Raw genomic sequence first — 16,854 nt, 5'->3', positions numbered from 1 at the left:
GAGCCAGTTTCCCTTAGAAAGTCCTCCACGAAGGCATTCCTTCCCTTAGGCAGATAGCCCTCGAGGCTTTGCCATAATCGCACACACACATTCTTTAAGAAGAACATTTTTGCTAAAAATCTATATTTTTGTACTTCAACAGCTTACAATTTTATAAAACAAATTTATAATCAAAATCGCTGTTGTTAGTTATCGAAAAATAACCAAGATGTGATTTTTGCTTAAATGTCATTAAACTGTACAAATTGCTATTATCCATCACACAATGAATGTTTATTTTATGCGAAAGTGTTCCGTTTTTTGATTTGTATGGAACTGTCGTGTGTCGAAATACTATCAAAGCGCTGTCAAGGAAGCTTCTGAATGTAAACACCCCCCCCCGATCTGGAGAAAGAAGCCTCGGAGCAGTGCTTCACTTGTAGTGCAGAGTTCCTTCCTTTCTTACCTAGATGGGTTTTGCACTGCGGGGGGGGGGGGAACTCTCCTTATCAGTGAGTGGAATCTGAATGGGGCCTTTGTTTATTGTCCTGAACTGTGCTTAGTTAATGAAAACGTCATTATATGTTTTCTCAAGGTAACGAAAATTTTATGGACAAAGAAAATAGAGCGGTTTTTGAACTAATGAGAAGTTTATGATGGCTGAAAGGAAAGTAAAATATAAACAAACGCTTAAGGATCAATATCGTGTGTAATCAATAAAAATTAGGGTTTATGAATTTCTGATGGCATATAAAAGTAATTTGTTACGTTATATGTTAAAGTTTTTATTGTGTTGTGTCTAGAACCAAAACTATTGTGTAAAATGAAAATTAAGATTAGTTTAGTAATATTATTGCTCTTAAAAATTACTTTAAAGATTACATGGAAGAAATTAGATGCTTATTCATATTTTCATTACTGACTCACGCAGTACCAGCCAATAAGATGTATTTCCTTAAGTGTAATACTGTTGTCATTAAATATCGGTATCAACGTAAGGAAATATTCTAGATTTTAAGATTTTAATTTAAGTTAAACAGTAATTATCAAATAGACTATTTTTGAATAAAATTTTAATAGCTACTTGAAGGGATGTTAGAAAGTATATACAATCGTAATTAAAAATATAAATAATAATACTATTCAAAAAAATTTTGCTTAAGTATAACGAAGATTAAATTAATAATCTTCACAGACATTTCAAATCGAAGTGTTAAAAAAATAACTTACATAGACTCGTTATCAGGCCTAAATATCATCAGGCTTACCTATTTTAGCAATAATAATAGGAACATAATTTAATACAGTATCTGAAAGAGAAAATATTGAGTGATGGAGACCGTTGGCTCAAGTACAAGGTAGGTGTAAGGCCTATACAAGATACAGGTAGTCAAATTGAGGATCGATCTTACGACCTTCAGTCTCTAGCCAATATATAGCTTGGCGCACGTTCACTTCTTACGATTCTGAGTTTCATTATGCAAATATAAGTAATTTATTTTAAGACTGACTGAATGAGATTTTACTGATTTCAACTTATATAGACTGCATTTATTATTTATATTTGATACTTATTTTTCACTAACATTTTTAACGAGCTTTTATTATTTTATGTTACAGTGCAATCTATAATGGATAGGAAGAGAAGTCGGCTATGGAGGTTTTTTTACACAGGCTACCGATGAGAAGGCAAAATGTGATATTTGCCACTCGCTATATTCAGTAAAAGGTGGCTCAACAACAAATTTAAAAAAACACCTCATAAAAAAACACAGGTCAACTTACGAAAACGTCATTCTATGCTCCATGTCGGATACAATAATTCAAGAAGTTCCTGTGTCATCAACATCAGCAGCAAGTACTGAACATATTAATCATTCAATAGAACTGATATCTCAAACAAATTTAAAACAAACGACGCTGAGTACTTTCCTTAAACGCCCCGTAAGTGTAGTACGGGAAAAAAAAATAAATGACTTAATTTTTAATATGATAGTCAAAGACCTACAGCCTTTTTCTGTCGTTGAAGATACTGGATTTAAAGAGCTAATTAATTATTTAGAACCTGGTTACAAATTACCTTCAAGGTACACATTTAGTAATACCTTCCTGGACGCTCAGTACCTTGAAGTCCAAAGCAGATTAAAAGAAGAATTGCAGAGTGCAAACTTTGTATCAATTACGACCGATGCTTGGACTTCGCGAGCAGCGACTTCACATCAGGCCGTTACTGCCCATTATATATTAAATTGGGAGCTGAAGTATGCACTATTGGGCTGTTTTGAATGTCATGAGCGACATACAGCCGAATATATAAAGAAGGAATTATGTAACTTGCTGTCCCATTGGAATTTACAAAATAAAATATTTGTCTGCGTAACAGACAATGCAGCAAATATGAAAGCAGCCATACGGTTGGCCAATTTTGAACATTTGCCTTGTGTCGCGCATACGCTTAATTTAATTGTGCGTGCGGGACTTCAGGGCGCTGAACTAGATTGCCTCATAAAAAAAATAAAAACCATCGTGGAGCATTTTCACAGAAGTCCGTTGGCAACGAAAAAATTTGCTGAGGTGCAAAAGCAGCCTCTTAAATTAAAAATGGACATAGTGACCAGATGGAACAGCACCCTGGATATGCTAGAAAGAATGTGTATCCTTCAGGAGCCTCTAGAAGCGGCCCTTGGACTCCTACACAATCCAGTTGCAAATCTGTCAGAAAGTGACTGGCAGGCTCTTCCAGATGTAAATAAAATTTTAAGACCATTTAAGCAGCTAACCGAAGAAATGTCGTCTGAAAATAAGGTTACTGTTTCAATGGTCTTAGCTGCGACTGAAAGTGTAATTAGCATGTTTGAAAATTTAAATTTAAATATTAATACAGAAATTGGAAAAAATCTATCTAATAAAATAATAACAGAATTCAAATACAGGTTCAAAAATTGTTATAGAAACCCAATATTATCTAAAGCAGCACTATTAGACCTGCGGGTTAAGAAGTTGGCATTCAGACTAGCTGATGAATCAAATTATGAGTGTGCTAAAACTCTGCTGAAAACTGAACTTGAAAAATATTTTAATGTTGACAAACAGCAGACAGTGCAATCAAATAAAGTCACGCCAGCAATATTCACTGACACTAACGAGGACTCAATATGGAAAGACTTTGATGCAAGAGTGACATCAAACTCCGTCTCAAACTCAACTGTATCCAGCATCGTCACTATGAGGCAATATTTTGAGGAACGCATTCTTTCTAGGAATGAGTGCCCATTAAAATGGTGGCAGGCGCGGGCATTACTCTACCCCGAACTTTCAATTTTAGCAGAGAAATATTTATCGATCATGGCTACCTCGGGACCATCCGAAAGAACGTTTTCGAAATCGGGGCAAATACAAAGTGAAAAACGTTGTTCCATTCAACCAAAACGAATGGAAAAAGTTTTATTTTTAAACATGAACAAAAGATTACTTCGCTAAAAATAATATGAAATTGTTCTTTCTGTAATGCTTAATTTAATTATTTTTGTAAGTTTTTTAAAATGTGCATAAAATGTTTCATAGTTTTTTTAATTTTTAATGTCCATATATAATTTTCCTAATGTTGTCGAATCGAATGTCATTTAAAACAATGTTAGGAATTGTTATGGTCGACCTGAACAAACATAATGCTTTACATATCATATTATAATCATAATCATTGATTTATCAATAGGCCAAAATAAAAAGGGATCTGAATAAGAATAACAAAACAAGAATAGTTCAAAATACAGAAATGTGTAAAATATGTATAATATGTAATATTTATATGTACAAAGTTTGCTAAAACCAACCGGTAATTGAAGAAACTGACCCAGTCAGAATAAGACACTGCCGGAGACTACTCTTGGTGAGCAGTTTTTTATATCAACAAGTTAAGGGGTTGGTTTTTATTCGTCTCTCACTCAAATGCCTCTTTATGTATCTGAGTTGATATTATCATTTTTATTTAGAAATAAATGACTTAATAATGTATAATTTTCTGTAATAATTTTCTAGATTTTATTCTCAGAAAAGATACCGAAGTGAATAAAAAATCTGTAGAATACTCATGTGAAATGGGTAATAAAATTCTGGAGATCAAAAGAAAGAAATGCATTTGTAAATAAATTAGTGTATGTTGTTTACGGTGTTGTATCTCAAAAAATAAAACAAAACAAAAATGTTCATTGCATGTTTTTTCAGGACTATCAATCCGGCTCCGCGAAAGATTTTTTTAAATAATTTTATAAAATTTAAAATAAGCAAGGTAACATGCACATTAACTATTTTATATAACAACCAATCTATGATTACATTGCCTGTCATGTATGTTCTTTATATATTTTAAACATTATATATAATTATTTCTAAATTTACAGTGTGTAAAATAATATAGCATTCTATTAAAAAATTTGTTGCTGTACTTTTTAGGAGAATAAAGGTTTCATATGTTATCTTTACCAACTTTCATAATAGTATTCTATGTTTGTTCTTAGAAATTTTCAGCAGAGATATTATATTTTGCACACGGTGTCATATGTATAATCACAAAATACAACCTGAAGTAAGAATATTTCAAGTATTTGTTTCTTATGTACAAATAAGTAGTTTTGTATTAATTTAATATTTCACACTCAATTTATTAACAAATTAATTAAATTTTATAATGGTTCTTAGAAAGCAACCTTAAACCAAGCAAAATAGACTTTAGACCATTTAACACATTATATATTCTGAAAACATAACATTAGTGTAACCATTGTAAAGCAGTAAATTAATGTTAATTATGTAACTAAGTGCATAGTTATTCTCAAATACGCACCTATTTGTGATAAAGTAGATAGTATAATGAATTGAATGATGATAGTTTATTAAATCTGCTTGAAAAAAAGCAATTATAAAGAATCATATTTATATAGTTATTCTACTACTATGAATAATTCTTCTAAAGGAAAGAAAATGCAACTGCCAAATCAGTTTTGAAATGAAAAAATACCAATGATGATACATCATGTAATCGTAACTTTATCCAAAGATATTGCTGCAAAGTAAAATGGAAATCGTTCTATAAAACAGACAAACAGCTTTCAGACTCCGACAAATTGTTACCATTTATCATAATTAGTGTTCATCAGCAGTTGAATGGATAATACTGTAGAGCACTGGTAGTTTAACTCATTGCATGCAGGTATATCTTGCCAAGCCATAAATCAACCTTTCACTTACAAGAAGAATTTAACAAAGCTCGCCTACTTGGCCTCACAAGTTCATCCGCACACAATGTGCTAATAACGCAAAATCAGAACTTAAGTAAATAACAAATAAGTCTAAATTAATTAGCTAACAAGCTAGACCAAAATTCTAACTACTGCCGCAAATAAATTAATCTTCGGCTGTATAGACCAAAGCAAAGATATCAAGTGGACAGAAGAACGCTGGTAGAGTAGAGAGTCGCGCAATGCCGACTCTGTATTCATATAACTGCTGTGTTTATCTCACGACTTTCGAGTTATGATTTGAATTTAGTATATAATCATGTATTCATTATTATATTATTTTTTATATTACCTTAAAAAATATTTATATGTGAGCTATTAAGAGTGTTGTGATGATGTACTAGTAGCTCACGATCGACCTCGTTCTAGATATGACTACCTGAACAGACAAAGTTTTCTTACGTTTATTTCAAGAATAAAGATATAACAGTAAATAAATTGAGAAGAAGAATGCGGATCTGATTGGGAACTAGCGCAAAATAGTTTTGACTGGAGTGTCTACCTTTGAGGAAGATTGAATTTTGATTAATTGCAGGATACATGAAAACTATCAGCCTAGCAGAAGATTTGTATTCGTAGAATGCTGTTTACCGGAAAGAGAATAATCTTCCCGTTATACATATGGAAAATCTCGAGTTGCGAGTCTTTTACTTAAGTTACTTTGCATGAAAATATGCAAATTTTTTCGATGCAAGGAATTTTAAGCTATTTCTGCTTTAAATGTTGTAGGCAGACGAAAAGAAATTTTTAGCATACTAACTTATTATTTAGGGCTTTAATCAAAATAATATTCGTCTAGTAATTTTTTTCCCCAGTGAGTGACTAATTTTCGGTATTCAGGAAATGTTACATTGCACTAATCAAATAGTTCAATTCTCCCCCAGCTCAAAAAGTATCTATAATAACCATTCTCGAAATATTACTCTGCAGTAATCGCGTTTGACATTGAATAGAGAGAATATGGGAATGAAAAACAAATAATGCCTCGTTATTGCATAAAAGTTAACTTTGTTTTATATGTATGTGGAAATTTTATATATGAAAAGGATGTTACTATTCTTATTTATTGTAAGAATTGTTGTGTTTCTTATCAACGCTTATGATCTAAAATCGCTTACGTATGTAAATAAATCATCAAAATATGTAAATTAAGCAATAACTGATTTAAAATTAAAAGATAATAATAAAAAATACAAGAATCTAAACAAGGTATTTTAACAATAATGAAACTCATTTAAAAAAATAGTTTACTAACTGTAGATATCAGAGTAAGTTAAAGATAAGAAAACAGAAGTAATGAAGACTTAGATAGAGTTAAAAAAAATCCTCCATCTCTCTCTCTCCATCTAGCACATGGGCTGAGATTAGGACAATGGGGGAGAATTGGACGAAAGGACTACGTAACCAAATTTCCATCCACACACTAGTACTATTTCCAGCATTCTCTATATTCTCATTAGTGGAGCTTTGATTGTTTTCCTTTCTTCATTGGTATGCCGTAAAAATCATGGTCTTTGTTTCTATCATCCTTTGAGTCATTATATTATTTGCTCATTCAGAGCCTAAATTTAGCAAATGCTCGGCTGAGCTTTAGTTCTTGCGAAATTGTAATTTCATCCACATCCCCAATTAAGACGAAGATTTCCCGGTTTCCTCCTGTGATTAAAATCGTACCGGTTTATTCGCTGCTATCCCTCATCCCCTCTTTAGACACCCCTACTGACAATTTATTTCCCATTTCGCCCACTGCTTTTCAACACCCCCTCATCAATACCCCTACTCACGGACGGGGGACTTTCCCCCAATTCAACCCCCCTTTCAAAAAGTCGTTCTTGAGAGGCACATTTCTTGACATAGGGAACATTACATAGCAAATGTCAACTATGTACCAAACATCGATACACACATTTGCAAATATACAAATGAAGTAGGAATCAAGAAAAAAAGAAATGTTTAAAAGGTAAGAAAATATTTGTGTTACCTTTTTTTAGGGATAACAGAAAGCTCAAAATTTGTCAATCAGTACTATTTCATAATGCAATAAGCACAGTTTTATTCATTTAAGAAAATTTTTAGTAATTCGCTGCTCAGTGTAAACTGTTGTTAAACTTAAAAACACTTGAAAAAAAGTCATCATATGTGCGTTCGGCGCGCACACACATACTAGTTGGTTTGGTTTGTTACACTAGAGCTGTCTTAAGAGGAGCACACTAGAGCACACTAGAGCTGTCTTAAGAGGAGGGGTGCCTTCGTGGAGGGACTTTCTAAGGGAAACTGGCTCGCATACACGTTACACATGGAAAAAACTACGAAAACGTTCATGCAGCCAGTCCGTCCACCGAGATTCGAGCCCCGCACAAAACTACCAGTGTTCAGCGACTTTATCGCTCGGGCCCTTATTGGCCCTCACACATACAAGAAAAAAGTAGATGATTTATGCTGAAAAAAATATTCTGAAAAAGGAACTGCGTTTTTTAACCGTTTACATCTGTTGTGCCGAAATAAAAATGTAATCAAAAACAATTTTTTGTATTCGAACGAACTTTATTGTGTGCACATGAATTATTATTATAACAACGTATGAAAGGATATAAGTTGAGAAAAGATTTCGAAGAAAATAATTTTCATTTTTAACTAGGAGCTTCGCTGGCAACCTTCGTCTGGCTTTTAAATGTACCGGAAAAATGGCTGAAGGGAACACCAAATGTTAAATTTAAAAACCGCGTAGAATTTTACTCTGCAGAACAACTTCATAAAAAAAAGTTACTACGTATAACAAAATTACAAAGAAATAAACAATATCCTTTAATACAAATATTAATTATCCTAATAAATAAATTAACCAACTTCCCTTTGCAAAATCTTAAGAACTCAAATGGTATAAAGGAGGTTAAGAACTTTATTTCCTAAAAAAATCACTCAAAACTTTTCAATATCTTAAAAACTGTGAAATGAGCAATATATAACATAAAAGAATACAAAAAACAAAAAATTCTGAAAATCAAAGTATAATTAATGATATTTTATCTTATATTTTCAAGAGAAAAAAATTACAATGAAATAAGCTATATCCCTTAATAAAAATATTAATTATCCTAATAAAAAATTATTCAACTTTTCGTTGAAGGGAAAAAATCATGAGGAACGTTTCAATATCTTACAAACAATGAAATAAACAAAAAATAACATGAAAAAAACAAAAACAAACAAACAAACAAAAAAAAAAAAATCCGCGCGGAATTTTACTCTGCAGGGCAAAATAAAAATGTATTATATATATATATAAATGACAATGAAATATGCCAATCTCTTAAAAACGATGAAATACCATAAAAAATACGATGAAAAATTGTTGCCAAACCCATATTTCTAAAAAAAATGAAACAATTTAAAATGATGCGATTTCATCAAAAATCTATCAACAACAATAAGACAGGAAAATTGTTGCCAAAATCACATTTTTAAAGATCTGAGAAGTGTACTCGGAAGCTTCATTTAAAAAAATTTTTAAAAATACAATATATTATTATTTTTCCAAAATTCTTTTGCAAAAGCAGTTGCAAGGATGAAAGTTTAATGTTTCCAAAAATCAAAGAAAAATAAACTGTACATTTAAAGGAAAAAAAAAAAAAAAAAAACCTTTTTATAAAAAAATCCGGTTGAAATGGTGTTAAGCTCCCTTTGTTAAATAAATTCGTACTGAATCGATTTATTGAAAGACGAATTTATTTTAAGTTCGTAAAATAGCTAAGTGCCTACGTTTCATGACGATGTGAAAATGGAGTGTGTAGAGTAAAATCTCGCTTTCCTATAGCCCATTATGTCTCAAAATGACGCGATTTCGTCACAAAACATAAAATAAAATAAATTCGAATTCTAATTTCGAAAAAACTGCTTCGAGGTGCACTGGCTCTTAACTAGATGCACTTACTATGTGCCAAATTTCGTAGCCGTGGGTCTATTAGCTTATGCGCAGCGCGAACGAAAGACACACACACAGACACTTTCTTTTATTATATGTAGAGATTTTTTCAAAAAGAGATATCATATTAATTTCCAAATAATTTAAATCTGCTGTGCTGAAATAAAAATTTAATAGAGAATATTTTTTGTGTTTGTTTATTGTATATGTAGGATTTATTATTATTACGTGTGTGTGTGCCTGTCTCAAATTAAATATTTCAGTTATGTATAATAAAAAGTATAAAAAAAGGATTAAACTCGCATAACAGCTAATTGCGAAAGAAAAATTAGAGCCATAAATCGCTCATTTTTTTAAAATTACATTAATTCCATTATCTATTAGAAAATAATTATTGCAAATCATCTATTTAAACGACATCTCTAAGAGGTCACTTTCTAAGGAATCTCTATTTTTGAGAACATAAACAAACATTGGTAGTGAACATCACATTTTTAAGACCACCACATGTAAGATGCTCTAAAAGCATGAATGGTTGCATTTAAAGAGGACCCATTACTTTTAATAAAGAATGTAACTTTAATATTAATTAAACATGTTTTTGGTGTGTGTGCCAAAATAGTGATACCGTGGTTCTGTTGCTTTAGAAATGTGTGAAATTAAAAATATGGATACTATATAACAAAAATGTTATTATATTCAGATTGGATTGGATTGGATTATTCAATTATGGCTAAACACACGAGGGCTATCTGCCTAAAGGGAGGGATGCCTTCGTGGAGGAATCTAAGGGAAACTGGCTCGTATACACGTTACACATGGGGAAAACCATGAAAACGCCCATGCAGCCAGCCCATTCGAGGGATTCGAACCTCGAACCGAACTACCAGTGTTAGCGTCTTTACGGCTCGGCCGCTGGTGGGCCTATTATATTCAGATACACACCTTTTGAACACGTCGGAAATTCATTATTCTGCTCAGCATAATTTGTCTGCATAAAATATTAAATAGTATCAGAAATCAAAAGCTAAGTCGAAGTAGAAACAGTCATCTCTTCTAAACCATTTTAATTGAAGTAAACAGACGTTCGTCTTATCGTAAAGTAAACACTTATTTTTCAAACAGCGGATAAAACGAGAAAGAAGGAATTGGTGGGGGAAGGCAGCGAACGAAATGACACTTTTTCGAGCTCTGGATGAAATGAGAAAGGACGAAACGGTACTAAGCCAATAAGACAAGGTCTGGTATTTTACTTTATTATTTAACTATTCATCATAAGTTTAAGAATTATTTAAATTTTTATTTGTCTTTATATTTTTATTAAATTTTACTTATAAGTATTTTATATTTCAGTTGCTAATTATTATGTTACTTTAATTATTCATTATTTTAATCACTATTTTTTATTATTTTAATTATGAAGTTTTTTAATTTATTATTTTAATTACTAATTAATGTTATTATTGTCATATTTATTTCCTTTCTTTCTTTATTTTTTCCTAATTTCCTGACGGCCTTCCGTAGGCGCTTCTAACTTTAAAAACTAAGCCCTGACAGCAATAGAAAATTTAATAATGAATCATATCCAGTGCACCAAAAAATAATAGCCAAAATAAAGTGAATTATTTCTACTCAAAAATGTGACGCAAAACTCCCTATCGCAGCACTACCCAGTTCCCGCGGGGTAGAAAAGCTCACGTGATTCAATGCGATGCGACGTTTCAAGGCCCTTTTTAGGGCCGTAGACCGATAAAATAGGCTCAGGATACGGATACCGATGGATTTTACCGAAAGTAACGAGTAACGATACGATAGTAACGAGTACTGGTTCACCGAGTAACGAATACATACGGGTACACAATTTCTCGTTACTTCTACAGCACTACTAGCGTCTCAAAACACAGACAACACGAGAAAAAATTTTTGAATTAACTACGCATGCGTTATTTGTTCTCAGCGCCAAAAAAGGATGGTAAAAAAAAAAAAAAAACGAGTCAAGACTTTCAGCTTTAATTTCAGGAATTCCTTTAAAAATTAAGTCCGGTATATTCTGCGGAGAACAGCCTTAGTTGCGCCAACTTGTAAGGATACGAGCGACATTTCATTCTGCCAAAAGAAGTTAATATCATATGAGGAATAGGAGCTAGGGAGTAAAGGAAAATATATGGGGAAAAGTGGGATTAGATGTGTTTGTATTTGTTTGGTAACTGGTTGCTAGTTTGGTTCTGTTATATTGCTAAAGTAATGTGCATTTCTAACACAAACACAGGGCAATTACTTTTGGAACCGATTTCATATATTTATTAATATATCACATTCATGCTCATATAGTCTACATATGTATCAGATAACTAGCTAGTTTTGACAGTTTGGATTAATTTTAAAACTTTTTCTACTTTGAAAACCAAGTATTGAAAATTTATGTGTATGCTTGGGAAAATATTATTTCAGATATTCTTATATAACTATACTATAATCTCGTATTATTCAGTTCCTATGTAACTACGATATAAATATGCTTCTATTATTAACTTTAAAATGCAGTATTTGATAGCCTTCCATATAGTAGCCATTCTAGAATTAATTCTGTAATATTATACAGTTATGTTTTCATTTTATTGCAACAGCATTTATGATTACTTTATTCTTACAAATGCTATCGCAATACACTGGTGTGCAAAAATTAAGGACGAGACGGTTTTTTTCAATATAACTTTGTACAAAAGCTTTCCAAATCAACACATTTAATACTGTAAGATCCCCAATACGTAAGGACATAAGTAATGTAAGCAACACTTACTAAAAAGAGAAATCAGAGGGATAAAAAGAAGCTTTATTGAAAAAGTAGCATGGAGCGAATGCGACTGAAGGCCGAAACATCCCTGAGATGGGTGTCCAGCAAGAAACATCCGGTCTTTAATAGGGGATATGATCTCCCCTGACTGCTAGGCAGGTTTCACAGCGTCTGCCCATGCTGAGAATGAGGGTGTCAATGAGTTGTTGAGGCATTACTGCCCATTCGTCTTGCTGCGCCAATCGAAGCTCCGGAATCGTTACTGGTGGTAAGGTACGAGCTGCCAAGCGTCTGCCTAAAAAATCCCATACATGCTCGATGGGATTGAGATCCGGAGATCGTGCCGGCCAATCCATACGTTCAATATCCTCACTCTCTAAGAGCTGTTCGGCAGCTACTGTGCGATGACATGGTGCATTGTCGTCCATGAAAAGGAACTGCGGACCCATAGCGCCTCTAAAAAGACGCACATATGGAAGAAGAATCTCGTTACAATAACGGGTCGCGTTGACTGAACCTGCGTCGAAGATGTGAAGGTCTGTACGACTACCAAGCATAATGCCTCCCCAAACGAGAACACCGCCACCTCCATACCTTTCCCTTTCAATGATGTTCGAGGGATGATTGCGGCTTCCCCGCTCTCTCCAGATGAATATGCGATGAGAATCGCTACTCAGACTGAATCTGCTCTCATCTGTAAAGAGTACTCGTCCCCATTCATTGTCTCTCCAATTCCGGTGTTCCCGGCACCACAGAGAACGCCTTCTCCGATGGGCAGGCGTTAGAGGCACCATACAGGGCGTCGTGCAAACAGATCACCACCGTGCAGTCTTCTGGTCACGGTAAAACGCGATATCGGTCGTCCAGTCGCCTGTGTCATGTGTCTAGCGATTTCTCCCGCTGTCTGCCGCCTGTTTCTTCTGGCCTGTAAGGCAATATACCGGTCATCTGCGGGTGTGGTTCCTCGTGGACGACCACTACTAAACCCCCGGATAGCTGTTCCTGTAGTTTGAAATTGTCTCCAAAGTCGTGAAACGATGCTGTGAGCAATTCCGAACTCTGCAGCCACACTTGTCACACTGCGGCCTTCCTCCAACTTCCCAATGATTCGACCTCGGGTAAAAGCATCCAGATGTCGTCTAACAGATTGATTATTCGCCATTTCTCGCTGAGGCAGCAACTCGGTGTGATCTTAACTGCTATACGGTGTGCAATCTCTTTGCCAGAAATACTGATCTTACACCGACAACATGCTTTATGCTACTCAGACACTCCCCCATTACGTCTACCTACATATCTGCGCATGTGCTACCGTATCACCTTACTTAATCTCCTGATTGGTCTTTCTGTCCGCTCTGCCTCTTCGTTCAGCTGATATGCTAATTTTTCGACTTCGTCCTTAATTTTTGCACACCAGTGTATTTGGAAAACGACTCGTCTGCGCTGGGATAACCCGGAAACTGTACGTGATTATTCACGGAAAAAATTTGAGTTTTTAATGTACATTTTTAATTGTTCGCAATGAATACAGTCAAAATAACAAGCTTTTCATTTTCAGTATTTAAAGCAGTTATCATATGGCTGTAAGTCAAGAGTATTACTTATACATAAAGTGGAAAATGTTATTCTCTCATTCGATTTCCTGTTAATTGATAAAAATCTACGCAAAATGGCGTATAATAGCCAAATGTAATAGCCGGATAATCACTAGAGTTTTGAGATGCCAGTTGAAAACCCCGACGTTCCGAATAGTGATTTATTCCTGGCTGCAAAAGACAGCTGACTCAAACAGATAAGGACAGACGTGTTGGGGTCTGCGCTAATCTAGAGCCACTAGAGATTACCTTTATAGTAGCCTTACGCTAATCTAATAAAATTACCAATGACGTTTTCTGATGCTGTAAATTCACACGAATGTTACATTGATTACACGTATATATCTGGCTATAGCGAAAGTTTTTTTACAGAACAATGTTCTTAATGTTCTTAAAAAAAAAAAAAATTGAAAGCTGTACTTCTAGTGAAGGTAGTAATCATCACCCAAATCTATGATTCTATGCCAACGTTTTGGAAGATTTTCAAAGTCTTCGGGTCAGAAACTTGGTGGCCGCAAATCCAAAAATAGATTAACCTCATTTCGGACACCCTGTGAGGAATGGAATATAACACCAGTAAGAAAGGTGGTCATTATACTCCATGGGTGTGAGAAAAGGTAGAAATCCGAAGATGCAATGTCGGAGTTTATATGGTGGGTGTGGCAAACGATCGCATTCGAGTTTGTGCAGAGTCCAAACCGTAAATGTAGACGCATGTGGTCTTGCCAAGGAGGTTAGAATAGAAGGAGGGAAGGTTCAACTCAAACGGTGAAGCTTGGCGGCCATATTCCTGTTATCGCTGTGACTTGTGCAAGGAAGTCTGTAATTGCAATATTTTTTCCTTTTTTTTTTTGAAGCATGTCAGCTTGTGTTGTATATGGATGCACAAACAGATTGTCGAAAGAGATTCCTGGGATTATTTTTCACGTGTAAGTATTGATTTTTAAAATTTTTTTTTTATATATATATATGTGTAATTTGATAACTATGGTAAAAAATATCACAATGTAATGTTGTTTTTTTTCCAGATGTGAAAAAAAGGACTTAGTAATAATCAAAATATGTTAAATACATTTTAATGTTTCTCTTTACAGCTGCATCTTTCTTCCTTAACATACAATGATGTATGCTAGGATTAAACTGTATAATTTGAACGTTTTAGGTAATTCGTTTGTTGATTTTCATGAAAAGTAAGACACCAATTGTTACTATTTTTATGAATTGTAAAGGTATTAAATAAAGTAATGCTTTTCTTTATGTATTAATTATTATTCATTTTTAACTTTTGTGAACTGTTAGGAATATAATTTATACATTTGATCAAGATAAATTAAGTTTTCTGTTGTTAAAATTTTTTTGCATAAATTTACAAATTTGTGGGCAGTATAGCGATAAAAGTAAGTAAAATATTTACACAACTGGAACGTGTGGAAAGATGTATCCAAAAATATAGGTATAGGTATACTTCTGTAATTCAGCTTAATTCAATGCTGATTTACAGAATTCTTTGAGATTCATAAATATGAAACGCGCATAAACTGAATTCACAGAAATCTGTTTTATTTTATTAATATTTATTTTCTTGTTATTATAAGGTTGTTGGTTGTGAAAAGAATCTATTTAAAACTTTCATTTTTAAAAAAATGCAACCTGTGACTATTTTTTTAGATCTGCTATTAATTTCAGGTTAAAATATTTTAAATGATTCTTTAATAAATTACACTATTGTGAATAAATCAGAAATATCACTTCTTAAAGAAAAAATTGGAAAGTACATCCAACAGGTTGCTAATAAAACCTAAAAAAATTCTTGAAATATGCAGAAACATTATTTTTAAAGGCTTTAATGTTATGCACATGCATTTAGATTTCGAACTATTTCTTAATGATTTTCTGTACGTATCATCAAAGGATATTATCTTTATAACTTTAAAACAAAAAAATCACAATAGCGAAATATTTCATTATAAATGTTAAATATTTTTAGTGGAAAATACATGCACGGAGCAGCTTAAAAACACATATGCTTCATTGCCGTAATACTCGTACAATGTTTTGAAGTTACAAACATGGACGCCGCTTGTTCGGTGGAGTTTCATTTCCCGATAGTGGAGGAAACTGCGAACCCTCCCTCCTTCTATTCTAACCTCCTTGGGTCTTGCATTATATTGGTGGAACATTACCTTTTCGCGCCGGAACTCAGTTTAACGTTTATCCTTGATAGCAGTTTCAACACGGACTAGCGCCTCGCTGTTACTGTCCAGGGTTTTACTTTTTTCCAGATTTGTGCATGATACTACGGCAATCCCACCAGATACAAAACATGATCTCTTTGTTAATCAAATTGGCTCTACGTCGCTGCCGGGCGCAAACCAACTCTCTTTTCGGCCCGTGTTGCTGAAGTAAATCCACTTTTCATCACAAGTTACGATCCGGTGCAAAATTTTGTCCTTGCGTTGATATTCGAGCAGCCTAGTGCCAACCGGAACACGTCTCTCCTTATCTGTTTTATTCAGTTCGTACAAAACCCGGCAATTGAACTTGTAAGTGAAGTTTCTGAAATGCATAATGCGACTAATGGACATGGGGCTAAGGTCTAATTCCTTAACAAGCTCTCGAGTGGTTGCATACTGATCCTTTTCCAAAAGTTCTCGCAGGCGTACTTCATCAACATCAGCCGGCCTGGCAGAGCGCTCTGCTTCTTGAATGTCATAGTCCTTTTTTTAGAACTTTCGTACCAAACCTTCACAGTGTGTCAAATGATACAACATTAGTACCTAAAGTTGTGCAAATGATTTGGTGAAATTCTTTAGCTGAATTTTTGCAACAAAACTGACGAGTAAAAGTAAATGATGGTTCTAATCTGGTAGCGTGATAGTTTCATTTCATACTACATTTTATACTTAATGATAACGATATTTTTGGGCAGATTTCACAACATCCTGTTCTAAATCAAGTCTCCTTCTTTCAATTGCCAAAAATTGTTTGACAAAATATGAAGTAACTCGCCAGCGAGAACTGTGCGGTGGCGGGAAACTTTTGTTAATACTGGATATTTTGAAGCCAGAAATATTAACTTGTATGCTATATTAATTCAAAATTTGATAATTGAGATCTTTTTAAAGTGCTTCTTGGGTACCAATTTCTTTGGCGTAATCAAATTTTATTTAACAAAGGTAACAGAACGTCTTACAATATAAATTTTTGATTTAGTTCTATTTTTTAGCCATACGGATAACATAATGCTCCTCTCCTTAGGATAACATA

At 33.7% G+C, this 16,854-nt stretch overlaps 1 protein-coding gene across 1 annotated transcript; it reads left to right on the top strand.

The window, feature by feature from the left end:
* The first annotated feature begins 1,785 nt into the window (after positions 1-1,785).
* On the top strand, positions 1,786-3,459 carry LOC146998946 (E3 SUMO-protein ligase ZBED1-like). The gene is made up of 2 exons (XM_085810276.1): positions 1,786-2,831; positions 2,913-3,459. The coding sequence occupies exons 1-2, from the start codon at positions 1,786-1,788 to the stop codon at positions 3,457-3,459; spliced, it is 1,593 nt and encodes a 530-aa protein (XP_085666402.1).
* Positions 3,460-16,854: the final 13,395 nt, after the last annotated feature.

The sequence above is a fragment of the Stegodyphus dumicola genome, chromosome 2 (genome assembly GCF_044657685.1).
Source record: "Stegodyphus dumicola isolate Sdum_Otavi_A_Nest chromosome 2, ASM4465768v1".
Lineage (NCBI taxonomy): Eukaryota > Metazoa > Arthropoda > Arachnida > Araneae > Eresidae > Stegodyphus > Stegodyphus dumicola.
Note: the sequence above shows the minus strand (reverse complement) of the source record. Positions and strands in the feature narration are given on the sequence as shown.